At 50.4% G+C, this 27,979-nt stretch overlaps 1 protein-coding gene across 2 annotated transcripts in view; it reads right to left on the reverse strand.

The window, feature by feature from the left end:
- SEPTIN9 (septin 9) overlaps window positions 1-27,979 on the reverse strand; it is a 156,041-nt gene that overhangs the window by 122,556 nt on the left and 5,506 nt on the right. The window contains exon 3 of one of the 2 annotated variants that reach the window (XM_050981279.1): window positions 5,826-5,882. The exons of the other annotated variant lie outside the window; for it this stretch is intronic. Within the exon in view, the coding sequence (XP_050837236.1) occupies window positions 5,826-5,882 (57 nt within the window). The remainder of the gene's footprint in view (window positions 1-5,825; window positions 5,883-27,979) is intronic. 2 annotated transcript variants of the gene reach the window in all.

Genomic DNA, 27,979 nt, shown 5'->3' on the forward strand with positions numbered 1-27,979 from the left:
TCAGTGCCCATGGGGAAGGATCCCTGCACTCACAGGCAGTGCTCAGGGCACAGCTTTCAGGTTCTCTGCTGCTTTATTTTCCTCTGCTATGAAATAGGAACATCAATAGCTATTAAAGGGAGACAAAAAACAAATAAAACAAGAATTATCTGTGCCCATCTGGTTGAAATTCACAAGTAAGGCTATAATATTTTCATTTTAGCTAATCCCAGGTACCAGAGACCTGTGGGGTGCCCTGCACAGTGTGGCAGTGCAGTGACAGTGTGGCAGTGCAGTGGCAGTGGGGTCAGTGGGTCCTAGAGCTCATGCCCTGAGCAGAAGCTCACAGGCTCAAACCACAATCTGCACCCTTGAACCACCTCACTTCTCCTGCATCCCCAGCCCCACTGTGGCTTCTGGCCCAGCTACCTGGGCTACCATCCACATGGTGGGTGAGCAAGGGGCTTGAGCTGGTGCAAACAGCATCTGGGTTGGAGTCCCTCCCCTTTCTGCCCAGGAGAAGCAGTTGGACAGTACAAAACAAGCAAAGGTCCCAGCGAGTGCCCCTTTCTAACACAGCCCAGAGAGCTGGCCTTGACTTCCTGCCTCTCCAAATTATGCCCTGCACTTCCAAAAAGCACCAGGACAAGCTGTGGCTGATCCTCAGCCAGCTGCTGACAAGGCAGCAGCAGGGCTGTGCTCTCTCTTTTTGGGTGGAAAAGCCCTGCCTGCCCTGCCCTGCCCTGCCCTGGCAGGCTGCCCCTGCTGCAGGCAGCGTCACAGCCACACAAAGGCTGTGGAACAGGAAAGCTGAGGCACCTGCTCCCCTCCCAGCCCTTGGGAGCTCTCTGAACAAAGCACCTGAGGCACAAATAGCGCTGGGCCAGAGCAGGGCTGCTGAAACACAGCTGGAAGGCATGGTCCCCTTTGCCCTCACCTACACGGGGAAAATATGCTGGCTTAGCTGAATCACCAAACTCTGCCTTTTCATGGACCCTCTCCCTGTGTTACCCTTGCCAGGGAAGTTCCTTCCTCTTTAGCAAAAACCGAGTTGTAGGCTGGAAACAAATCAAAGTGGAGCACAGCTGGCTGCCCGAGAGGAACACGATCCCTGTTCCTTCCACTCCAACTGCTCTGGGCTCTTTTCTGGCTGAGTTGTGAACACACCACTGCTCCACATGGCAAGTGTCAGCAAATATTTCTCTGCTTCAAATTCATCAGGTACAGTTGTAGGAAAATGAAATGGGAGTAACTTCCCTGGCACACCATTCCTAACTGCTGCACTCAACACCTGCAGGGGTGGGACAGCATCCAGAGGGACCTGGATGGGCCCATGTGACCCTCAGGACATCCAGCAGGGCCAAGGACAGTGTCCTGAACCTGGGTCAGGGTATTCCCAAGCACAGCTGTCCTGGATTGCCAAGGCAAGCTGTATTCTGTTTGCCATCTGTGTGCCAGCTGTCTTCTGTCCATTGGGCAGTTTTCCTTATCTCTTCCACACCCACTCCTCCCTCAGGAGACACCTGCTGATAACAGGCCATGGAATGTCCCTGCATGGCTGATAAGAACTGCAGCATCCCACTGGGAGATGGGAGCCCAGAGGGAGGAGCCAAGCATTCCTACCTGGATAGAATCTGAGATTCTGGAACACCAGCACGGCTTCTCCACTGGATTCCCAGAGGAGCAGCAGCTGCCTCTTCCCCTGGATCTCCAGAGGCAGAGTGCACCCTGCTCCAGGATCCCTGCTCCAGCAGAACCAGCCCTGGCACTGCAGGAGGGCTGAGCCACAATTCCAGTGGCACTGCTGCCAGCCCCTGACCCACAGGGTGTCAGGCTGTGCTCTGCCTCTGCCAGGGCTGGTTTGGTTCACTGCATTGTTCATTTTATCTTTTTATTTTCTCCCTGTTATTCTTATTATTTTTGTCTGAGAGCTCCTTAATTTAAATTTTATAACAATTTGGAGGGAGGGGGTTTGCATTTTCCATTTCAGGGGAGGCTCCTGCCTTCCTTAGCAGACACCTGGCTTTCCAAGCCAGGACAACAGGCTGGGCAGAGAAGGGATCAGGACTGTTCCTTGGGGGGTTGGGGTGTTGGTTGATGGCTCCATACAACCCAGCAAGGTGCTCTGCTGGCCCAGAAAGACAAAGGTGTCCTGGGCTGCAATGCAAGAATTGTGAGCAGCAGGTCAAGGGAGGGGATTCTGCCCCTCTGTTCCACTCTCCTGAGACCCCTTCCTGCAGAGCTGCCTCCAGCTCTGGGGCCATCAACACAAGCAGGGTGTGAAGGGCAGGAGAGAGCCCAGAGGAGGCCACGGAGATGCTCCAAGGGCTGGAGCCCCTCTGCTCTGTAGTGAGCTGGGGGTGACCTGGAGAAGGCTCCAGGGAGAGCTCAGAGCCCCTCCCAGTGCCTGAAGGGGCTCCAGGAGAGCTGGAGAGGGACTTGAATCCCACCCCAGGGGCTTACCTGGGGCTACACTGAGGTTTGAACCAAAGCAGCCCCACAGCCCTGGAGCTGAGCACTGCTGGATGCCAGCACCACACAACCACTTCCAGAGGGACCAGGGAATCTGAGTGGCAAGATGAAGTCCCAAAAGAGGTCAGCATCAATTCTGCAGGTTCCTACCCTCACTGCACACCCCAAGGCAGCCTGTGGAGCTCTCTGGATCCCAGGAGCTGGTGGCTGTGGAAATGCACGTCACCCCTTTCTTTGTTTAGGGTGGCAAAGAGCCCAAAGCAACTGAGCCCCTCCTGCAACGCTTCACTTGTGACCACTGCTCAGTCATCCCAACCCCAATTTATCTTTTACAGGAATAAAAGCTTCTGGGTGCAAGGCCAGATGTGCAGAGGGGAAAATTTGGACCTGAAACAAGGGGAAATTGAGCTGCAGTTATATGGAGTCATAAATATTTACTGCAATGTAAACTGAAGGACTGAACTGCTCATTTGATTTTTTAACTTGAAAAAAAAAAATTAAATTTACAAGGTCTCTCACCAGAAAAGTGGAAAAGTATATAATTAGAGTCTAAGGAAAACAAGCTTGAACAAATGTGCTGTGTCTGTCAATGTGGATTCCCATTCCCTACACCCCAGCTCCCTTTGGAGCTGCACCAATTCCCCCTTCTGTCCTGTCTGCACATGAGAGCAGGCGGTGCCAGGGCTGAGGCAGCAGCTTTGTTTGTGCATGTGCACAAGATAAACACACTCTGCAGCTCCAAACTGCCAGCTCTGGCTGCGCTGGTGGCCGAGTTTGGAAGCATCAGCTCGAAAATGCAGCTCAGCCCTCCCGGCCCCTTGCTGCCATGAACACAGCAGTTTGTGTCACACAACACACCAAGGCTCCCCAATAATCATCACTCAGTGCATTTTTGCTGCCAGTTGACACCAGTTTGGGGTGCTCTGAATCCATAATTCCATAATTTTGCTGCCACTCGACACCAGTTTGGGGTGATCTGAATCCATAATTCCATAATTTTGGTGCCACTCAACACCAGTTTGGGGTGCTCTGAATCCATAATTCCATAATTTTGCTGCCACTCAACACCAGTTTGGGGTGCTCTGAATCCATAATTCCATAATTTTGCTGCCACTTGATAGCAGTTTGGGGTGTAGGGAATCCATAATTCCCTCCTCCCACTGATGGTGATGGCGCAGGGCTGTGCAGCTCCAGATGCCAGCACAGGGCAGTGCCACAGCCCCTGCCACCCTCTCCTGTGCCACCAATAGCTGTCCCTGTGCTGGCCAGCAGTGCTCAGGAGGGCCAGGCAGGCAGTGTCCCAGCTCCCAGGGTGTCCAAGTGCACGTCCAAGCAGCCATCCATGACTAATCCCCGTCCCACACGTGCTGAAGCACTGAAGTCACCGCTCCAGGAAGGCACCCCTGGGGTGGCTTTGTGCTGCCACCCACGCCGAGGGAAGAGCTGGAAAGCACTGTTTTGATAAGTCCATCTGGGAGCTGAGGCAGGATGTGAGGGCTGAGAAGATGGATTGAAACAGCAAATCCAGCCTGGAGGGAGCAGCTGGGTGGCAGAGAGACCAAGGGGACAGGAGAGGATGAAAGCTGAACTAAGGGTGCTGAGGAGGTGAGCGGGGTTTGGGGAGGCACGGAGCAGAGAAAATGAGGCAGCAATGGTGAGGGGGGGTCATCCAGGCTGGAATTAGATGGTGTTTAAGGCCTCTTGTCACATTTACATTTTCTGAAAAATCCCTTCACACAGGATTTTTCTCCTGGGAAGCTGAGAGGCCTCAGAGAAAAGGGAAACAATTCTTATCTCATTTGCTTCTCCTGTGCTGTGCCCATGTGGAATGTGTTTGGGGATTGTTCACCCACAGGTGATTGTTCCATTGCATTCTGCTGGGAGCTGTTTTCACTCTTTGGCCAGTCAGGGCCAGGCTGTGTCAGGACTCTGGAGAGAGTCAGGAGTTTTCATTATTATCTTTTTAGCATTCTGTAAGTATCCTTTCTGTATTCTTTAGTATAGTATTCTTTAATATAATATAGTATCATAAAATAATAAATTTGCCTTCAGAGAACATGGAGTCAGATTCATCATTCCTCCCTTCATCAGGACTCCCTGTGAATCCAATAGTCCCCTCCAACCCAAACCATTCCAGGACTCCAACCCAAACCATTCCGGGACCCCAACCCAAACCATTCCGGGACCCCAACCCAAACCATTCCGGGACCCCAACCCAAACCATTGCAGGACCCCAACCCAAACCATTCCAGGACCCCAACCCAAACCATTCCAGCACTCTCACAGGCACTGCTCAAGGCACAGCTTTCAGGTTCTCTGCTGCTCCATTTTCCCCAGCTACGAAAGGGAACACCAATAACTTCTAAGGGCAAAAACCAAATATGACAAGAGTTATCTGTGCCCATCTTGTTGAAATTCACAGGTAGGACTGTAATTACCACAGGATTGTGTGGTGTCAGAGAAGGAAACACAAAAGAAGATCTCAGTGGCAGCAAAGCACCTGCTAATGAAGAATAATGTCTGGGATGTAGAAAGCACCTCCATATGGAGACACACTGCTCCCCACAGGGGTCTGAACCAGGGAGCAGCACAGGCTCATCAGAGGGGCTGACAGAGCCAGCAGAAGGGGCTACCAGCAGGAAAAGCCCAGATCTGGGCTGCCTCAGCTTCCCTTGGAGTATTTCAGATGAGAACAGTGACTTTTTCACTTGCAGACAACCCCCAGGGGCAGCCCCAGCACGTGGCACACACAAACAAACAGAGCACACAGCCTCAGGTACTCCCAAGCCCTGGGAATTCTGCTGCTGCTTTCCTGAGGCTGGGAAACACCTTCTGCAAGAAAAACAAATCCTCCCACCTGCTTCCTTCTGAATCAGAAGCAGCTTCCAAAACATTAAGCTGCAATTAGAGCTGCAAATTTAGCCACAAGCACTTATAATCCATAAATCTGCACATCCAATGGAAAGTAACAGCTGAGGAGAGTCCAAAAGAGCTACTAATGACTAAAGTGGATTTCAACCACAGGCCATTCCTGCTTCCTGTTGCCCTGTGTTGAGTTGGGTTGGAGCTTGGTAATTATTGTCTCTGGACCCATTATACAGTAAGGAATATTTTATGTTCTTTCTCTTTCCATAGTTTGTTGAGGCTTTTAAAAACATATTTTTAAGAAATAAATATATATATATATATACACCTCACTTTTTTTCTTTCTCCATCATAGAGAGCTCTGCATTTATCAGCACCAAGATTTGCCTTTCAAACCATGACAGCAAATAAGAATTCTGAGTGTCACCTCCTGCATTCCCTATTTTTTCCTTTTTATTTTTTTCTAAATTGGATGGGGAGGTTTCAAAGGGAGAAATTCACACACTTACTGGGGCTTGTCTGGTCGCTGAGCCTCCGAAGTCTCCCGCTGGAGGTCCGGGTGATTCCTAAAGCAGAAAGAAGGTTGGAATGAGGAGTCCAAATGAGCTGCCTATTGGTAAAACAATGATTGCCACAGCACCCACTTCCCACTCAGCAAGAACCCAAATTCTCCTTAAAACCTCCAGAATTCCCATTTAGTTAAATCACAGCCATGGGTTTGTGCCTCAGTTTCTGGTTTTTTAGCCCAATAAAAGAGGTAAATGCAAAAAATGCAGTGAAGCACCTCAGGGGGGATGCTGTATCCTGGAATCCCCTAAGGGTTCTGATGTGCTGGGATGGACATTCCCAGAAGGTCTGGTAGCTCCAGATCACCATCAACTCCTTAAATTAATCAATACACCATCAACTTGTTTCATTTCTCTGCCATCCCAGCTGCCTGGTAAAACAATGATTGCCACAGCACTCACTTCCCACTCAGCAAGAACCTGAATTCTCCTTAAAACCCCCAGCATTCCCATTTAGTTAAAACACAGCCATGGATTTGTGCCTCAGTTTCTGGTTTTTTACCCCAATAAAAGAGGTAAATGCAATAAATGCAGTGAAGCACCTCAGGAGGGATGCTGTATCCTGGAACCCCCCTGAGGGTTCTGATGTGCTGGGATGGACATTCCCAGAAGGTCTGGTGGCTCCCCAGCCTCTGGGGGTACAGGGTGGACACCAGCTCCAGGACAGGGTCCATCACCTCGGGCAGCAGAAGCTGGAGCTGCCAAACCACAGGAGCTCCTCAGCTCATTCCAAACCCTGCCTCAGCTCACAAAAACCTTGGGTCAGGGTTTCTACCTGCAAACAGGTAAGAAACCCCCAGGATTTGAGGGTGGTGATGTCAGTCAATTACATTATTTAAATTGTCTTCTCACCTTCTACCAGATCTGTTGGACAAGAAGCAAAGGGATTAAACCAGCATGAATTTAAGATGCATTTAAAACAGCTCTAAACTGTGCTTTGTAATGGAGTCACAACCTTACAAACCTTGTCAGCTAGAAGAGCACATCATACAATGACAAAATATATTAAAAAAGAAATAGATATATATAGAAAAAAGGCAGGAAAACTTTCATACCAGTAAGGCCTGGGATAGAGGGAGGGAAGGGAAAAGAGCTGCCTGGCAGCTGGAGATGGAAAAAGCATTTCATGCTCAGAACCCTGTGCTTGTGTATATAAATTTATATTTTTATATATATGCACATGTGTGTTTGCTCTGTCCCTTTCCTTTTCTAACATAAAAAGCCTCTGTGCCTACAACGTGATGTGGTTGAACCACAGGGCTGCTCCTGGGATGGGCAGCACAGGAGAACCCATGGGCAGCACCACCCAGAGCCATCCCCCTCCTTGGAAAGGGCCCTTCCCTGCCCCCAGGGAGCCAAAAACAGAGCCAGGACTGTGCACCCCACACAGGAACACCCAGCCAGGACTGTGCACCCCACACAGGAACACCCAGCCAGGACTGTGCACCCCACACAGGAACACCCAGCCCCTCTGCTCAGCAGCTTCACCTGCATTGCAACTGGGCAAACTGGTGCTACACCCTTCAGCCAGCCTCACTTTCCATCACTGACAGAGGACAAGGGCTGAAGCTACTGGGAACTTGTGCTTTTTAAATTTTAAACATATTTTTGTTATTAAACCCAGTCCCTGAATCTTTTTCTTCATTCTTTTCTCCTCTCTAAATGCCTACTGCTTTTTTGGACTCTAGCAAGAATGAAAAGCCCTATTTCCTCTGCTGAACAGAGGAACATTTTTAAACAGCTGAACAGATTTTTAAACAGCTCTTCTTGAGCCAGGCTGCAAGAGCAGTCACATCCCAGCTCTGTTCCATGCAGAGAGACACCACCTCTGAGTTCCCTGTGGGCACTAATTCCCAGTTCCTGAATATTTTAAAAAATTATTTTCTCCTCTCTAAATGCCTACTGCTCTTTTGGATGCTAGTAAGAATGGAAAGCCCTATTTCCTCTGCTGAAATAGATTTTTAAACAGCTCTTCTTGAGCCAGGCTGCAAGAGCAGTCACATCCCAGCTCTGCTCTGTGCAGACACATCTCCTCTGAGTTCCCCGTGTGCACTGTTTAAATTATTTTCTCCTCTCTAAATAAATGCCTCCTGCTTTTTTGTATGCTAGCAAAGATTGAAAAGCACTATTTCTTTTGCTGAAATAGATTTTTAAACAGCTCTTCTTGAGCCAGGCTGCAAGAGCAGTCACATCCCAGCTCTGCTCTGTGCAGACACATCACCTCTGAGTTCCCTGTGTGCAGGCAAGGTGCAGTGGTGAAATCCAGGGAAGGTGCAGTGGTGAAATCCAGCTTTTAGAATGGCTCAGAAAGCAGAGAAAAGCAGCCCTGATGGGTGGCAGGCTGAGGAATGCAGATCTGCAGCCATGCTGAGCTGGTTAGAGCAGCCTTTCATGTTCAAAGCCTCATTCAGTCTGCGGCGGGGCAGGACGGAAGCTGAACGAGGAGCTCACAAGCTTGGACAGGATCACATCGAGGAAATCAGCTTTATTCCCTTCAGCAGTGGAAAAACACATACAGGACTGGAAGCATCCAGCACAGCCAGCAGAGCATCCATGCCCTGGCTGAGCCCGTGGCTTTTATCCCTTCTGAGGGTTTGTTTGGGTGCCCTGTCTCCCAGGTTTTCTCTGGGGAGCTGGAATTACCATTCTCACCCTTTTCTCAACGAGCTGAGTTGATTTGTTCTGCGTTGGAAGCAGCATTAGGAGAAGGTTTTTCTGACAGCTGTTGCTTCACTGCCTGTTAACAACATTAATAATACATAATAATGCTGTTCATCCCTTCTGAGACAAAGGGAAAATGAGGAGTAAACACGAAATTCATCCAGGCAGCCCAATACCTTAACAGAAAATCTAGAGAGAGGAGGGAGAGCTGCAGAGTCTGAGCCAAGCTTGCTATCAGTGATGCCCCACTGCCCCTCCAGAGGGAGGATCCAGACACAGTCCTGGAAAGCAGATAAACAGCAGGGAAAGCTGGCAGCCTGGCAAAAAAATAAAATAAATAACGAGAAAGCAACAGCTAAAAATATGCGGCTGTGGACACGCTGCCAAGAAGCCAGGGAGGGGGCAGGAGCAGAGAGCATCAGCTGCTGAGCCTGTTCTGGGGTTACCTCTATTTATAGCCTGGGAGCAGCAGTTTGAGCCCCACGTTGGAGCTGTGCAATGAAAATGAAACATTTCCAGTGCAGACACAGTGTCTGTGAGCCCTCCCTCAGCGCCTGCAAACTCCCTCAACCAGGCTGGAAAGGCACCGGAGCACTCTGGACTAAGGAGCACTGTGCAATGTGCTTTATTGAGCTGAAATTGGGAACTCTCCCCCTCGTTCCCACCAGGAGGAATTCAGAAGGGAAGAACCCGACAGTTAAAAATCAGTCAGGCCAAGAGTGGCTCGTTCAGCCCAGGGATGTGCCTCAGCAGGACAAAGCCCAGCTCAGCCCCACCTTGGCTCACTACTGAGTGAGTTTTTTTCCCATTTTATAATCAATGACTAATTCCCTCCAGATCCATGGGCCCAGCAGAAAGGCAGCAGCACCCAAAACCTCTGGGCTTCTCTGGGGTCTTCTTCATGACTGGCAAAGCCCAGAATGGCCACTATGATCGTGTCAGGGCCAGGCTCACTTTTAAATTGCTCCCTCCAGACAATACTGGACCAGGTTTTTTACTGTTTCACGCTTCTTGCAGCTGCTGATGTAACACAATGGATGTAAAGTGTGGCATTCTCATTCTCTGAAAAAATCCCTTTGCCCAGGATTCTTTTCTCCTGGGAAGCTGAGAGGCCTCAGAGAAAAGGAAAACAATTCTTATCTCATTTGCTTCTCCTGTGCTGTGCTCACATGTGGAATGTGTTTGGAGATTGTTCACCCACAGGTGATTGTTCCATTGCATTCTGCTGGGAGTTGTTTTCACTCTTTGGCCAATCAGGGCCAGGCTGTGTCAGGGCTCTGGAAAGAGTCACCAGTTTTCATTATTATCTTTTTAGCACTGTGTAATTATCCTTCCTGCATAGTTTAGTATTCTTTAATATAATATAGTATCATAAAATAATAAATCAGCCTTCTGAGAACATGGAGTCAGATTCATCCTTCCTCCCTGAAATCCAATACTAAAGGATCCCAGTATGGAAATGGGAGCACCTTCTGGGTGCTCACCCTGCTGCAGGGCATGGAATCCAGGTTGTCTGGAGAAATCTCCAGTGAGACTTTTCTAGCTGAGTTGGCTGAGTCTGCACCTAGAGCTAATGAGGGAATTGCCAGAGATGTTCATCTCCAATAAAGTCAATGTATATTCAAAAGACAGCAGAGCTTTTGGATGATACACACCAAACCTTCTGGGTACACGTGTAGGAATGTGCCCTCTGTTGACAGAGTGACCAAATTATCCTTTGTCTCCTTAAAAAGGCAAAACCCCAGAAGTTTCTTTCCTCAATTTGGCAAAAAGACACCTCCTAGAACCTTTGGGACTTCACCTTAAACCTAGAGCTACCCAACTGGACAGAGGCCAAAAAGTCCTGCCTAAACAATTCACTAGAAAAAGAAAAGAACAAAGGAAATAATTGCTTTTGTGGGGTGTTTTTAGCAGGAAAAAGAGCCTCTTGCCCCTGGCTCAGTTTTTCTCTGTAAGGGCTTTGTTAGTTTACCTTTTAATAAAACCTCTCTGTTTCCAGCACCACCTCAGAAGCCATCCTGCTGATTTTATGCCATTTGGGGTAGCTGGGCTACCTCAGGTGTGATAGGTTCTCTGAGAGCTCACAGACCTGGCTGAAGGAGAAAACCCACCACAGATGTACCAGTGAAGAGAGCCCACAGGAGACTGATTTTGTCCTCACTGTAAGCCATCCATGCTGCTACACTGCCATGATGTAAAACCCAAAAGGACCAGTGAGCAGTTCCCATTATCAACAGAAACCACGCAGAGAGGACAAACAATGGGGGATGCAGCTCAAGAACTCACCCTCTACACACAGTCCAGTAAAAACCCAAACCAAACAAACAAAAGAACCCAAGCCAAACAAAGGTGGTGATGGAAAGGGATGGGCCAAACCAGCAGGAGCCATCCCACACTGTGCTGCAGCCAGCAAAGCAGCACCAGCTCATCTGAGCAGCCAGCGTGACCCTTGCTTCTGTGACATGTATTGACTGCAGGGTCTGAGCTCAGATAATTCAGCTTCCTTCTGCACCAGCACAGCACTGCAGGGTGTCCACACAGCACTGGAGGTGTCTCCATCCAAGAACGGAGCTGCTCTGGACATATCCACACTGCTCCTGGCTTCCTGGGGTGTACAGCTCCAGGAAAATCATGGAGCCACCTCGGGATGGTTCCAGCTCTGCAGCGGTGAGAGCTCCTCAGCAGAACAGCCCTTCAGAGGGGTCACAGCCCCTGCACACCAGCAGCAGTTTTTGGAGCACAGGCTGGCAGAACCTGCAGCCCCTGTGCACTGCACACACCCAGCCCCAGCTCCTCCACCCCATCTGCCCTCTGCCATGCCCCCAGGCCCTCCTGCTGTCACCTAGGAGCACATAGGGGACAGCAGGGGTGTCACTGCCCTGCCCAGGTACCAGTGCAGACTGCTGGGAGAGGGTTCTCCACTCTTTGTCCATTGTGCAGGTCCATCTCAACGCTCCCAGACCTCTCAGGGTGTGCAATCCCTCTCACTGTGCCCATGGCACAGGTCCCATCCAGAGAGTGGGCAGTGAATTTCCTTCACTGGCAGCTGCAGCTCACCCTGCTTCACCCAGACAGGCTCTAAATCTCCAGGGATAAAAAAGAGTGACTGGAGAAGACCTGGAGCTGTGAACAGGAGGAAATCCCACCCATGGGTTGATCCCCACTGCACAATCCCTGCCTCCATGGCTCCTCACACGCTGCAGCTGCTGCAGGCTGAGCTGCAGAGCTCCAGTGCTGACACAGGACATCTCCTCTGGAGGCAGAGCCCGCACAGGGGGGTGGCACTGGAGACAGCTGGGGACACAGGGGCACAGGGGGCTGCAAGGGAGGGACATCTGGGTGCAGATTAGCAAAGGAAGAAGAATCTCTGTGGCCTCGAGTCCAGTGAACCACACAATTACAGCTCCTCTTCCATTAGCTTGAAATCCACTTGCAACATTAACCTCAAAAGGAATACAGTTAAAAAAAAAAAAAAGAAAAAATTCATGTTCATTTCCAATACTAATCAGAAACATGCACTGAGGAATAAAAGACACTTTTCCAGATTCTGTGTAACAGAAACTCTTTACAAAGGAGCTGAGCACAGCTAGAAAAATAAAAAAAAACCCTTCAACCCCAGTGCATGGTATCATTCTGGATCAAATATCTCTGGCAGCAAACTGAGCTTTCACCAGGATGGAGAGATGCTGGAGGGATGGAGGGACGGATGGAGGGAAGGATGTTGGAGGGATGAGGGAAGGATGTTGGAGGGATGGAGGGAAGGATGTTGGAGGGATGGAGGGAAGAATGTTGGAGGGATGGAGGGATGGAGGGATGGAGGGATGGAGGGATGGAGGGTGTTCGAGGGATGGAAGGAAGGATGTTGGAGGGATGGAGGGAGGGATGATGCTAGGATAGAGGGAGGGATGCTGGAGGGAGGGATGGAGGGATGCTGTGGCCAAAGGGCACTGATTGCAGACTCAGGAGTGCTCCATTACCTTCTCCAACAAGCTGTGTCCAGGTCCAAGGCTGAGCATAGACAGCCTAAAACACCACCAATTTCCCTCTCATGGGAGCTGGAGCCACACAACCCTGCTCACCAGCACACAGAGCCATGAGTTCACACTTCAAAAGAACCCAGCCTGAGTCAAAAGCACCCTCAAGGAAACCACAGGAAAACTGGCATTAGCAAGATGCACCTATTCCTACCACAACACTACTTTAGCAGGTGCCAAAAGCATTCTAACACTAAAAACATGTTCCAAAAGCTTGTGTTGATGATAAGAGGCAGCAAGACCCAGGTCTCAGTCTTTGCAGTGTTAGAAAGGCTGCCCCAGGGCCAGCAGTGGTCTGGCCACAGCAAGGAGCTGTCAGGGGGAAGGACCAGCCCTGCACAAGGGGGTAGAGGGTGACAGGGGACACAGCACTTCAACCTTGGCTCAAAGGTAGGATTTGATTCAAACTGTTAACTCAAATTAAACTGCAGTAACTCTCAGGAAATCAATTTTTGCATCCATAAAGCTTAAGGCCAGAAAACTGCCTTGGCTGACCCACAAACCCCAGAGCACACACTTCTGTCTGGTCAGTGGATTCAATCTCGTGCTTGAAATAAGTCTTGGCTTTTTGGAGACATCCAATTTCAGTGTCAAGACTAAAACATTGGAGTGATTTCAAGTGCTTTGGCAAGTTGTTCAAGAGCTAAAATGGCCTTCAAACAATACAGAGACTCCCCCTTCTCCCCATGAGTTTATTCTGAGGTGAGTAAGCTCAGTCCTCAGATATTCACTTCATGGAAATAACAAGATCATTTCACCACCCCTCGTGATCATCTGTTCTTTACTGACCACAAATTCCTCACAGCTGATACTCATTCAGAGATAGGCTGGACAATCATGAAAGCACTAAAAAAAAAAAAAAATAGCACAAGCAGTTTTTCATACAAAAAAAGGGTGTTAGTCATCATCTGTGATCCTTCTGGTTGGAGTGTTCCAGTAATCTGGGCAGTGGCAAAGGTGCCACGTCACCACAGCAGATGACTTGTGCAGATGAATATTCACACCACCAATGTCCACACAAATTGGAAGAAGACTGCAGAAATGGGTCTTTTATGTGTGCTGTCAGCTCTGCTGGCTTAGGGGATTATTTCACTTAGCAGCAGGAGGAAAGGAAAAAAAGGTTTATGTGGGAATAAAAACGGCTCTCGTGAAGCTCTGCTGGTTGGGGATGGACCTGGTAGCACTGTCAAGTCTCAAATCCCTCCAAGTTCACTGCTGATGCTGACCAGATTTCCAGAGATCTTGTCCCTCTAAATTTTCTCTGTCTTCACCACACTCCTCGCTTGCTCACAGTCCTTATCTGCCAAAACCCAAGAGAGAGAAGCAGGACCCAAGAACTGAACTCAATGAGCAGGTGCCTGGTGGCATTTTCATTAAATGAGGGGGTTTTGAGCTTGTAAAGTCATGGCAAGAGCAGCTTGGACCTGGTCCCACTTGCAGAACCTGCAGCATCCCAGCAGAGGTGGGAAGAAGGGAAGGCATCTGAACCCATCCAAGCTGCAGCCTTGCTAAAGAAGGAAATAACTCTCACTTTATAATCAAACTCTTACATTAACCAGCTGCCACAAGAGCTCCAGCGAGCTAGAAACGTGTTGGTTAATTAACATTAATAACACAAATGTCCCCCAGAGCCTGAGTGGACAAGGGATAAGGCTCAGCACTCAGAGCACTATGGAAACAAGGGAAACACAAATAATCAGTGCTCATCCTTCACCCTCCAAAACCCCCCAACACTCATAGCTCCCCTCACCTCACTCCCTCAGGTTCATCTGGCAATGGCCATGGATTAGCTGGAGAAAACCACGGGCAGATTTGAAGGAGGGGAAAGGAATTTTAAAACTCCAGTGTGGTATTTCCATACGGATCAAATACTCCTGAGCCACCCCACAGCTCTGCTCCCCACTCCCCCAGGCCTGCAAAGCTGTGCCTGTGACCACACAGAAGTCCTGCTGCAATCCCCCCCAGCCCAGTGTCTGCCCCTCTGCTCTGCTCCTGCACCATGTGCAGCTCCAGCACAGAAAGCAGCAACGTGGTACTTCAGATTAAAAACAAAATAAAATTTTTAAATCATCCTTTACTTAGACTTTAAATCAATTTCTTGCCATCTTCTTCTAATCTCAATGCTATCAAACATCTTTTTCCTTCAGCACCAGTGATCTCTCACAGCTTCCCTGCTCATTTCACACACACAGAACTCCCAAAATTGTGTTTCAGAGGGTCCCCCTGGCAACAAACACCAGAGGATTTATCATGGGAGCATGCAAGCCTGGGGCTGCCATCAGGATGGAATACAGACCCCTTCTGTTGGCCAGGCTCTGCAAGGCAAATGTTGATTTTTCCCAGAGAGGGGTGGGGACGTACAAAGGAGACAAGCCCAAAACAAAGAGGCAGCAGCTCAGTGGCTGAAGGGCAGCAGACCACAAAGGGCAGGGGTTAAGGGCTCTCCTGAGCCTGGGTGACCCAGGGGTGACCCACGGGGTCAGGGCACCCAGAGCAGCCCCAGACACTTGGGAACACCCAGCCCCAGCGAGCACCTGCCTGTGAGAGCTGCAGGAGCAGCAGGGCAGCCTTTGGGTCTGACTCTGCAGATGCTGCAGAGGGAAAAGCTCAGCCTGGGATTTTCCTCAGCTGCAAGTCCCAGTTTCACTCCAGAGTGTCCTTTTCCTTCCTGCCCCATGAGAGATGCCCCACTGCAGCCAGGTAACACCTGGGTGAAGGAACCAGCTCCATGCAAAGGAGCAGCCAAGGGCTCATGTTCACTAAATCCCTTCCTAGCCAGAAACTGAGATGAATATTCAGGGTAAAGATCCACAAGCTGTCTGGCCACTCCACTGAGAACAGGCTACCTTGGAGGAGTACCAAGATCAAGCAGACAATGGCCACTTTTCCCTCCTACAGATTTACACATTCTAAATGTGCTTCAGGCTGCAAACACTGCCAGAGCCCTTCCACCTGAGCAGCCCCAGTGCAGCAGCAGCCTGAACACCCTCAGCACCACACAGCTCACACTGGGGTGCTCTGGTGCTGCACAGAATTGCCTGAAAGTCAGAAAGCCCAAGCTCCCAGCTGTGGTTCAGCAGCTCCCTGCACAGCCCTGCACAAAACACCTGAGCTCAGAATGGCAGTATCTCCTTTGGGACATCATAAATGCACATTTATCTCTGTCCCCAAGCCCAGTCACATCTTGATTCTCTGCTCCCATGAGCTGATGCTGCCCTGGGCAGATGCTGAGGTGGGAGGAGCAGCTCAGCCATGGGGCAAAGCCAGCTGCAAGCAGAGGAGTCAGAACTGCTCAGCCACCATCAGGACTCCAGCATGACTCTCTGCACGTAATTTTCCTCCTCCACATACTCTTCCCTGCCTGTAAAATGAGGTGTAAAACACTTCCCCTGGTCAGAGGAGCTGCAGGGCTATATTATTGAATGTTTTTACATTTTAGCTGTACTTTAAAGAATGACTCAGACACTATCTATAGATTCCTGAGATAATGTCCGCTGTCCTTAAACTGGAGAGAAGGGAAATTACAATTTGAGACTACAGTGAAGCCCTGGCCTCTTACAATTGAGGGTTTTCTCCTCTCAGAAGTAGCCAAGGCAACACAGTCTCATAAACTAATAACATTCTTTGGTGTTTTTCCTTGTATCTTACAATTATATTTAATAGTGGCCGCAGCAGGGAAGTTGGAAGAGAACTTCAGCCAAACTTGGGACATATTTGAGTGTCTAATGCTGCAGATCAGCTTTCACTGGAGTTTGCAGAAGTGCCTTTACAAACTTCAGTATAATTCCATCTGGATCTTACAAGGTGACCCTCAAACCACTCGTGCAGCTGCCTTTGGGCCCATGGTTGGTCTTTCTGACTTGGAAATGGAAGAGAGAGCTCTGTCTTTGAGCGGTTTAATCTTGTCAACTCCAAGATTAAATTTCTTGTGTGCTCCCCTTCTGCCCCCCAGACTCTCTCTATAAACCATTTCAAGGCATTTAATGAAGGGCCAGGTTCCCAGAGCTCCCCATGGCCCATGCTGTGCCCCAGAACCCACCAGAGATCCCCAGCACAGAAGCAGTAATTTCATTTAAAAACAAGATGTGGAATCAATAGGTAAGTGCCAATATCCTGTTGGGTTGTCCTTTAAATTCTTTAAGGGACGAGGAGCAGGCCCTGATTTTTTATCTCTGGTGACCAGTGAGAGGCCTCAAGGAAACAGCAAAAACTGTGCCAGGGAGGCTTATGCTGGGTATTAGGAAAAGATTTTCCATCCAGAGGGTGGTGGGGCACAAACAGGCTCCCCAGGGCAGTGGTCATGGCCTCAACCCAGCCAGAGTTCAAGAAGAGTTTGGACAATGCTCTCAGGCACACAGGGGGATTTTGGGGCTGTTCTGTGCTGGGTCAGGAGTTGGACTTGATGAACATTGTGTGTCCCATCTCAGAATACTTTTTGATTCTATGAACAAAATAGTTCTAGACCCAGCACCTCCCTTTCTGCTAAGCCGTGGACTAAAGCAGAGCAGCAGGAAAATTAGGAATGTGTTCATTTAAATAAAGCCCAGATATAAAAAACACCTCTTGATGCTACTCCATGATTACACACAACTCTCTCCAGCTACCAAGAGGTCCCAAGGCAACTCCTTCTCCTCATGGGCTTCTCCAGCTGCTAAGGGAAAAGCAAAGCACCTGGCACCACCAACCAGCCCAGCCCTGGGAAAAGGCAGAGTGAAATCACTCCTGGCACAGGTGAAAACCATTCCAAGTCGTGGAGCAGTGCCTGCAGCCTCTGAGGAAGCCTTTCTAGAGAGAAAGAGGGCTCACACAGGAGGCACAAAGCCTATTCTGTGGGTCTGGTGAAAGGCAGCATTGTCCGTGGAATGTGGCGCGCTCGATGTAACGGAGCTGGCAGTGGAGCCCTGGGCCCCATCCAGAACCCCCCCAGTCACTCACCCCAACAATCCAGATGTTCAGTCTCCACTATGCAAATCCTTGCCACAAAAAAGGCACTTGCTGCTCCTCCTGAGTGAGCCAAACCCTGGTGCACTGACCCTGGCACTGCCGAGCCCTCGCGCTGTGCCAAGCAGGGATTCCAGCAAGGTGTGATGTCCTGTGCAGGCTGGCCTTGAACTGAGGCTGGACAGAGCTAAAGAACAAAGCAGGGATTTATTCAAAGGATCTCCTCCATGGATCCACCTTGGGCAGCACCAGAGCCCAGCCAGGGCTGCACCCAAGATGACCCAAAATGGCCCCAAAATGCCCGGCCGGGCACGGGGTCTCTCCCTGGGATCAGCTCTGCTCCATTCCCACCTTGCAGTTCATTGTCCCAGCCCAGCTTTAGCCCATCCAGTCCCACCCTTGTTTTTCTCTCTCCAGCCCACGGGGTTTGTGCTCCTGGGCTGAGATTGGGATCATTTGTCCTTGGTGCCCAGCTGGAGCAGGAATTGTTTTGTCTCCCTGCTCTGTGCACAGAGCTCACCATCCCCTGGTGTGAACCCAGACCCACCCACTAAAGCAGCACAGAATGTGAGAAATAGAAAAGCCAAAACCTGAGGCATCAGGTGGAGCCCCTGAACAGGCACCTTGTGCCATAAGGAGTGATCCACCCAGTGAGAAACCTGCCCTGGGGCATGCACAGCCTGCTGCCAGACACACCTGAGAGTCCTTCCCTGTCTGGAGGCTCAGGCCACTTCTGATGGCCCCAACACCATGGTCAGAGTTCATTACAGGAGCTGACCTTTCACAAACAGCATCTTCTGCAGCCTGAGCACTCCAGCACCTCCTGTCCAGAGGGGATCCATGGCACTGCCACATCCCTCCAGCCCAAACCACCTTTTGTACCCCTGGCAGGAGCATCATCCAGGCAGGGACCTCCCTCCCCTCGCTGAGCTGCAGGACTGACATGGGACCAAGGCAGGATGCTCTGGGGGGTGTCAGAATTCCAGCCTTATCTCCAGAGCCTGAGATCATGAGCAGAAAATGTTTCTATGCTGTCTCAGCCAGCTTCCTGTTGGCACCCCTCTTCCTCTCCACTGAAGCACCTCTCTGTGAGCAGTTTCAGAGCCAGAGAAGAGCATTTGTCTGAGACATCAGATTTGTGACAGTGCCTGTCCTCAGAATGCCCCAGCTGCTCCCTCACCCAGCCGTGCCCTGAGCAGGCCAGGGGCAGCAGCCCCAGCTGCAGGGAGATGCTGCTGCCACACCAAGCAGCCACCACACGTTTGATGCTGGCTGAAAGGTGGCAGCCACCTGCTTTAGTGCCTAAGGAAGGATGGGATCAGAACCTGAGATCTCCAGAGGGTTTGACTCCTCACCCCAGCAGTACCTGGAAGCCACGGCCACCAGGAGCTGGGCTCTGCAGCACTGAGTCACCTCCAGCCCCAGGTGGAGGGGGAAGATGTGGAATCTTTGGTTCTTTTCTGCCAGGGTTGGGATTAAATGCACAAGATGGAATTTCTTGTTTGCACTCAGATGTTTATTAGTTCTGATCTCTGTTACAGTCTCACAAACCCTGAGTTCTATTACACTTCACTCTAACAAACTAAAAATGGAGCCCCATCTCTCTCTCTACAAGGCCTTTGAAGGATAAAATGTCCAATTAAGAAATGACACCTCAATTATTTTCACTTTTAACCCAATAACCAACCACCCATGGCCCACAATGAGGACTTTTTTATCCAATTACACAAAACCACCCAAACCCATGGAGAAGAAGGTGAAGAATAAGGTGAAGGAGGGGAAGGAGAAGAAGGAGGAGAAGAGGGAGAAGAAGGAGAAGGAAGACTAGCCACTGCCCTAAAACCTCCATCTTGCTCTGTATATATTACCATATTCTCAACCCTTAAATTCCAAGTTTCCCACCCAGTGATATCACACACTTCTATTCAAACTCCTCACTCACAATCCCAGTTCTGTCATTCCATTTTGGAAGCTTCTCCATGGCCCCAGGTCAATGCAATGTTCCCTTGGGGGTCAGTGCCTGGCAGCACAGAAAGTCTGAAATTCCCATGACCAGGGTTCCAACAGGAAGACAGGGTGAATCATCTGCTGGAGAGAGTCTGCAGGGATCAGCTCTGATTCAGAGATGCTTTGAGATGGCTCAACTCAAGCAAAATTAAATTCCACCTTGTTTTTTTCCAGTAATACAGGAAATTATCTCCCTCAGCTCTGAGATCAATGTCTGAATGAGCTGCCAGAATAGGAAGCACTTGGGTTATCTGCACCACCTGACAAGGAGCAGGGCTCAGGGCACCTGATGGTGCCCCCCACAAACCCAGTGAGACAGCCTGTTCCTCTGTTTCCCAGGAAAAAGGCCACATTTATCCACTTCTATTTATCCATTTATATTTTTATATATAGAAATATTTATTTATTTATCCATTTATATTTAGTGGATGCCCTGGAGGAAGCCAAAGCCCCTCTGTAGGCTCTGCCCAGGTTTGCAGGCACAGAGAAGGTCACTGCCACACAGACCAGTGCTCCATGAGAAGGTGACATCCACATCCCTCTCCAGGGGCCACTGTCACCCTGCAGTCCCTAAATTCCCTGTGTCTAAACAAAGCAGTGACCTCCAAGGCTCCTGGAGACCTCCTGGGCATCTGTCACCATCAGTTTATTCCATGAGAAATGGAAATTAAAAAAAACCCTGCAGCTGAAACAGTGCTTAATCTTGCAGAGATTGTGATGACATGATTTGAAAAGCAGAGGAGGCTGTAAAGTCCCCAAAGCAGAGGTCTCTACTTGGTTTATAGTCTTATTTTGCCCACAATCTATAGGTAACAGGGCTTGGATGCTTCCAAGGTGCTCTTAGGGGCTATGTCAAGGCAGCTTTTAATGCAAAGTCTGACCTCCCAGCTGTGTTTTGACCTAAGGATCCACCATCCCTTTCCCACCAGAAATGGGAAGAGAGGTTAGTAAAGATGATGGCAATCCCAAGTGAGGATGAAACTTTACAGATTATTAGAATTCAAATTAATGCAAATTCTCTGGAAAAGGACAACAGCCAAACAAAGAGAGGAGGCTGAGGATGAGCCTCATGAGCATCCTAACAAGGGGAATCACAGGGGCAGGTACTGATGCCCCAGGTTTTAGTTTTTCTATTTTTCAGATTCTGTGCTGCTTTAGTGTGTGGGTCTGAGCTTCACATCAGGGGATGGTGAGCTCTGTGCCCAGAGCAGGGAGACAAAACAATTCCTGCTCCAGCTGGGGACCAAGGACAAATGATCCAAATCTCAGCCCAGGAGCACAAACCCCGTGGGCTGGAGAGAGAAAAACAAGGGTGGGACTGGCTGGGCCAAAGCTGGGCTGGGACAATGAACTGCAAGGTGGGAATGGAGCAGAGCTGATCCCAGGGAGAGACCCCGTGCCCGGCCGGGCATTTTGGGGCCATTTTGGGTCATCTTGGGGGCAGCCCTGGCTGGGCTCTGGTGCTGCCCTTGGGATAAATCCCTGCTTTGTTCTGTGACCCTGTCCAGCCTCTGTTCTGGGTTAGCCTGCACAAGGCATCAGTACAGCTCTCTTCACTCTGGTGACAAGTGACAGCACTCATTAAACAGCTGGAGCTGAGTCAGGGCAGGTTTAGGTGGGATATGAGGAACAGTTTTTCACCCAGAGGGTTTCTGAGCACTGAACAGGCTCCTCAGGGAAGGGGTCACAGCTCTGAGGCTGTCTGAGCCCAAGGAGCATTTAGACAGTGCTCTCACATGCTGGGATTCTTGGGGTGTCCTGTGCAGGGCCAGCAGTTGGACTCAATGATCCTGGTGGGTTATTTCCAGCTCAGCATGTCCTATGATTCTGTGAAAAACTCAAACAGGACACAGTGGGACCAGGCAAGGACCAGCACAAAGGTCTGATTTCCACACCAGACTCAAGCCAGTGGTTGTGGGAGGTTCCTATAAAAGATCCACATCCCACATGGGCAGAACTGCCAGGCTGTGTCATCATCAGCTGGAGGAAGAGCTGAGGGTGACAGGTACTCCAGGCAGGTGCCTGTAAACGTGGGAAGGACCTGACAGCAGAGTGAGGGGTGGGAGGCAGGCTGTCAGAGTGCTGTAAATGAGACCAGGAGATGGTTTCCATCAGCACTGGTCCCTTTGCCAACCCTGCTGTGCTGTGCCCTGGCTCCCCAGGGGGACACAGATGCTCCAGGTGCCAGCAGAGCAGCCCCAGTCCAAGGGTTTGCTTGCACATTGTTGCTGGAAATAACCCATCAGGATCATCAAGTGTAACTCCTGGCCCTGCACAGGACACCCCAAGAACCCCAATGTGTCCCTGAGAGCACTGTCCAAATGCTCCTTGGGCTCAGACAGCCTCAGTGCTGTGACCCCTTTCCAGCCATTTCCCTGAGTCCTGTCACTTGTCACCAGAGTGAAGAGAGCTGTGTTGGTGCCTTGTGCAGGCTGACCTAGAACAGAGGCTGAACAGAGTTAAAGAATAAAGCAGGGATTTATGAAAAGGCCTCCATGGATCCACCTTGGGCAGCAAGACCCAAGATGGCCACAAAAAATGGGCCCCTGTTCACGAGGTCTCTCCCTGGGATCAGCTCTGCTCCATTCCCACCTTGCAGTTCATTGTCCCAGCCCAGCTTTAGCCCATCCAGTCCCACCCTTGTTTTTCTCTCTCCAGCCCACGGGGTTTGTGCTCCTGGGCTGAGATTGGGATCATTTGTCCTTGGTGCCCAGCTGGAGCAGGAATTGTTTTGTCTCCCTGCTCTGTGCACAGAGCTCACCATCCCCTGATGTGAAGCTCAGACCCACACACTAAAGCAGCACAGCATGTGAGAAATATAAAAACTAAAACCTGGGGCATCAGTACCTGCCCCTGTGATGCCCCCCATGAGGATGTTCATGAGCACCTCCTGCCCCAAGCAGGGCTGCAGCTCCTGCAGGCTGTGTGCACAAGTCAGGGCTCTGCCGTGGCCTCTGAGCCCCTTGCAAGGGGACAAGGTGCCACCTGCCACCTGGGGGTGTTTGCTCAGAGAGAAGCACAAACAAACCCACCCTGGCACCCCCTGCTCCCCCAGGAATTCAAGGAAGGGCAGCTCCAGATGGGAAGCAGGAGAGCGTGAGCAGCCCTGGGGAGAGCAAGGCCTGTTTGGGCAGCCCCAGGCAGCACAGAGGAGGGGGTGAGGAGGGAGGAGAAAAGCCACAGCTCCTGGACACCTGGGGACATCTCTGCCAGCACAGACCTGGCCAGGCTGAGGGCTCCCACCAGCCAGGGTGGGTGACACTTGCTCTTATGCAGCCTTTCCTACAGGCAAAACAGAGCCTCCAGCCTCCTTAACTCCCTGCAACAACGCCCTGCCACCTCCCTGTGCCAGTCCTTTGTCCTTTCCCACCCACTGACCCAGGCTCCTGTGTACACCTGACCTGTGGGAAGCACTTCTGAGCCCTGTGTGCCTCCCAGGAGCAGCCTGTGCATCACCTGGAGGGGCTCTGGACACAGAAATCCTGCCACAGGGTTAGGGACAAGGACATTGCTCATTTTTAACCAGGAGTAAGGAGAGGGTTAGCTCCTGGCTCAGCAGGAGCTGTGTGACTATGCCCTGTACCAACCTTCCAGATCCTTCTCCTGTGTTACAGCCTCACCAACAGCAGCCCCAAAACATCCACAAGGAAGAGGTGCAGCCTATAAAAGGGTTTAATGAAAACCCTGCACTCACCAGCACCCAGCTCACTGCCATGGGAGCCTTTTCTGCCTCATCTCCATTCCCATATTTGTATTCAGGGCCCAGAGGAGATGAAAGGCTCAGTAAGATCTGAACTTTAATCCACACAAATTATGAAACATCTTTTTACTATTCCCTTTCCATCACAGCTCAAGCACAGGGCTCTTGCTTTTCCCACGATGAGCTCTGAAAGCAAAGCCAAACACACAAAACGCAGCCACAGACACCCTCCTCCCCTCCACATGTATTTAAAAGAGATGTGTTTAAAACACTGCTGCAGGATGATGATTTCCTGCAGAGTGGCTGCTCCATGAAGGACCATGCTCAGCAGAGGAAGCTCTGAACCCTCCCCAGATGGATCCCAAGGGCTCAGCTCATCCTTGCCCAGATGAACTCATTGCTCCCAACACCAACTGCAGGAATCAGCTGTCAGAGCATTCCACATCACTGCTGAGAGGTTTATCTGACAAAATCCCACCAGGGGAAATAACTCAGAGCCTCCTGCTGCAGCTGCCAAGCAGGATGGGGAGACCACCCAAGCCACGACATCCCCAACAAGCCACAGCACCAAGAGCCTTCCCCAGCCCTCAGATGTGGGGCTCCACAACTGGGGCATCTCACTTGTCAAACAGCAATTTGGGAAAGTGTTCACAGATGCAGATGGAGCTGAATGGAGATGAATGTCAAAGGGTAATTAGCTGCAGTAATGGCAGTCCCTCAGGTTGGCCTGAGCTGTTCACAGATAACAGCTCTGAGAGTCACAGCTTACCTGCTAACAAAAATAAATCAATAAATTAAAATAAACAAGCACTTGAAACCCTGTGGCGTGGTGGTTCTGAGACAGTTTGGGCACAAGTCAAACTCACATTTCTCAGCATTATCACTGGTTTTATAAAGCGTGCTCTGAAACACGTGAAGGCAGGACACCAGAGGGGGAAAAGCCCTGCATGAGGCAGAGTGGGCTGCAAGAACACATGAGAAAGGTCTGGATTGAAGGATTTCTAACAACTGACCTCAGATAAGGACACTGCAGCACATGTGACTTCTATCACCAGAACACTGAAAATCAGTGAGCTTGAAAACCTTCCCCAAAGCAAAGAGGACGAGGAGAATCAGGCTTGGTCTGGTGACATCATCAACTGCAATGCTTCAAATTAAATCCCATGCTGGCAAAGAATGTTCCATCCTCATCCCTACTGATTAAAATGTACCTAGATTTTGCTTTTAGGTTTAAAATTTAATTGAAAGTCATCTTGGGAGAGTGAGGGAAGTGAAAATGCAGAGAGCAAAGGGTGACCTTTGCCCAAAGACCTTTCCAGGGTGCTGGTGGCTGAGTCCCCCATCTCAGGGGGTGGGCTCCCACCAGCCAGGGTGGGTGACACTTGCTCCTTTTCAGCCTTTCCTGGAGGCAAAACAGAGCCTCCAGAGCCTGACCAACCCCTGTCCCCTCCCTGGGCTGTCCTGTGCAAGCCCCTTGTCCTGACTTGTCCCTCTCCAGGATCTGTTCTCCTCAGCAGCTCCTCTCTGTACGTGCCCAGGCACTCACAGCTCGGCACTGAGTCACCCCACAGGGCTCAGGGTATCTCATCCTGCTTCCTTTGTTTACTCTCCCCATCACACAAAGCTGCAGGCAGCCTCCACTCCCCGGGATCACATCAGCCTGCAGCAAACGTGCCCCGGGGGCTGCTCCCGGCAGCGCTCCCAGATCCCCTGGCAGGGCCACCAGGGACGTGACTCTGGGGAAGCTGAGGGAACCAGACAGTGTCAGGGACCCTCTGTCCCTCTGTCCCCAGCAGCTGCTCTGGGCTCAGCCCCATGAGGCCAAGCCTGTCCCAAAGGGAGGCACTTTGTCCCTCAGCACACTCTCCCCCAGGAGCTGGAGCCCGAGCTCCACTCTTGCCTCAGTGCCCAGAATAGCAGCACTCCCACTCCAGGAAATTATGGATTTTCTGGAGCATTACTGTGACCTTTTTAATTTCCATTCTGCCTTTAGCTGTCTCCTCCCCTACACTCCTTCTCTAAACAAATCTCGAAGCTGTACAAAGTGTTTCCTGTAAATAATACTCATCTGGCATGGACAAAGGGCAGGAAAAAAACCTTTTTGCTGCTAGTTCCAACTTGCAATCATCCCTCCAGTTTAACTTCCATCTGTTTGACCAGGGAGGCAGCACAGTGTTTGAGGGAAACTGAGGGGACAGTGACATGCTCTGGCCATCAGACTGGAACCTGAAATGAGAAGTTCAGGCCATGGGAATGACTGATACTGTGCCTCAGAGTGTGCAGTGCAGTGATCAGTGCTGAAACTCAAGGAGTTTCCCAAGGACCCCCTTCCTGCCCAGCACAGTCACTGTTCTCACAAGTGTCACAGCACTGGGCAAAACCTTTCCTTTGCCAGGCTCTGGTGCCATCCCCATGGATGCCAGCCCTGAGAGAGGCTCACCTGAGCAGTGCCACAGCAGGAAGCAGCTTCCCAGGCTGTCCCCTCTGCAACACAGACCTTGGAAGGGTGCCTTGGGCTGTCCTTGTCACCAGGCAGTCACTGTGGGAACAGGCTGAGTCACCAGGGGCTGTGCTGCCTCTCCCAGTGCTGTGGTTCCACAGGGAGCCAGGGCTGCAGGAGCACAGCTGCTCTTCCTGAGGGGGCCAGGAGAACTCCCTGGTGTGGCTGTGACACCCCAATGGACAGGTGTCCCCTGCAGGTCACCTCTGCCTGCTTTGTGTGAGCTCCCTGGCCTCCCACCTGTGTCCCATGGGTTAAATCCCCACAAATGGCTGCAGTGCAAAGCCCTCTCCCCTTCCACAGACTTTTCCCTGGATTTGGATCACAGCTTGTGCAGCAAACCCCAAGACACCCCTGGTCTAAGAGGTGCAGGCAAAGCACCCCACTCACTGTCAGCTCTGCTCTTTGGGGTGTCCCTGCAGCATCTCCCCATTCCCAGGGCCACCAGCTCTCCCTGCTCAGCCCAGTGACCACAGGAGCAGGATGGGTGTTTTGGGGGAGCAGAAATCAGCAATCTCCCCCCTGGGCCCCACAGGAGCTTTCGTTGTGTTCTGCAAATGTCTGCGTGTTGTCTTTTGTTGTTTGTCTTCCTCCACAGGCTGGATTTCCTTGCTCCTCCAGACTGTTTTCTAACAGATGTTGGGATGTTTTTCCCACCTGGAGCAAAGCTCTACCCCTGCCCACACATGCCACCAAGCCTGGAAGGAGCAGAACACCCAACCAAGCCCATCACAGCCCTGATGTGGCCACCCCAGCACAGCACAATGCTGCCACAGGAGGGTTCCTCATTAACAAGGTCCCATCAATCATCACAAGCCATCAGAAACATGTGATGGCACATTGCATTTACATCCCTGGCAATACATTCTGTCAGCACAGGAGTAAAATAAAACAATTGTGCCTTTTGATTGGGCTTCTCACGGTCCCACCTCGGGTTTTGCAGCAAGGAAGGGCTGAGGAAAGTCTGCCAGGACTGATGCCAAGTGCCATCAACAGCTCTTGATATCTGCTGAGCCACAAAAACCCTCTGTGAGGCCCTGCAGAACAGTCTGTCCAGAGATCAAGGTGCTTTCATCCAGCAGAGGTTACAACAATCTGTAACACTCAGGAAAATTACCACGAGAGAGGACAGGAGGATTAGAAAGCTATTTCTCTGAAGAATACAACTTTTTCTTTTTAAAAGCAATCAGAAGAATGGGTCATTGTTTTAGGTATTAACTGCACAGTGCAGACCTGAGCCTCTTAGTCATAGTGCTGGTTTGGGAGCAGCACTGCCCTGTTCTTGTAGGAATATAAGAAATGTGGGCTGTACCTCTGCCCCCCAGCACACACCAGCCATGGAGGAACTCAGGGATGTGGGCTGGGAAGGACATGCCTGCTTCTCCCTGGGTCCCCCAGCACTCTGGACAAAGGCAGCTGCTCTCTCTGAGCATCTTTAAATGTTGTTACAGCTCAAACAACAATCCCAGGGCAGCAGCCAGTGGGAACATCAAAATCCCTGTCCTGCACGTGTGCAGCAATGGGGAAGTGGCAGAGCAGGGAGCAGCACGTGTGATGGATCAAGGGGTTAAAACCAGTAAAAGAATTAAGGGAACTGGAGGTGAAAACCCACCAGAGAAATGTGTGACTGTTGTGAATGTGAGCAGTGAGCTGCTCCTTACTGGTTCAAAAATGTGAGAGGTGAGTATGGACAAGCTGGAGATGTGGTTGTCCAAAAAAGAGCAGGGGTTTGCCATGCAGGAACAGCATTTTGTTTGTTATGGTACACTGCATCGTTTGCAGGGGTCTTAGGATGAGGGAAGAGATGAGAATCTTGACTCCATGTTTCAGAAGGCTTGGTTTATTATTTTATGATATATATTATAAAAACTATACTAAAAGAATAGAAGAAAGGATTTAATCAGAAGGCTAAGCTAAGAATAGAAAAAGAATGAATAACAAAGGCTTGTGTCTGACTGAGACAGTCTAGACATGTAGACTGTGATTAGCCATTAATTAGAAACAACCAAATGAAACTAATCACAGATCCACCTGTTGCATTCCACAGCAGCAGATAAGAATTGTTTACAGTTTGTTCTTGAGGCCTCTCAGCTTCTCAGGAGGGAAAAATCCTAAGGAAAGGGTTTTTCATAGAACATGTTGGTGACAATGGTATGAATGCTGAAAGCAAGGATGAGGAGCTGTGGATGTTTGGTACCAAGCAGCTTTCACGTGGATCTGAGTGATGCAGATCATTCCTGGCAGCTGACCCAGC

Source organism: Serinus canaria, chromosome 18 (genome assembly GCF_022539315.1).
Source record: "Serinus canaria isolate serCan28SL12 chromosome 18, serCan2020, whole genome shotgun sequence".
Taxonomy (NCBI): Eukaryota; Metazoa; Chordata; class Aves; order Passeriformes; family Fringillidae; genus Serinus; species Serinus canaria.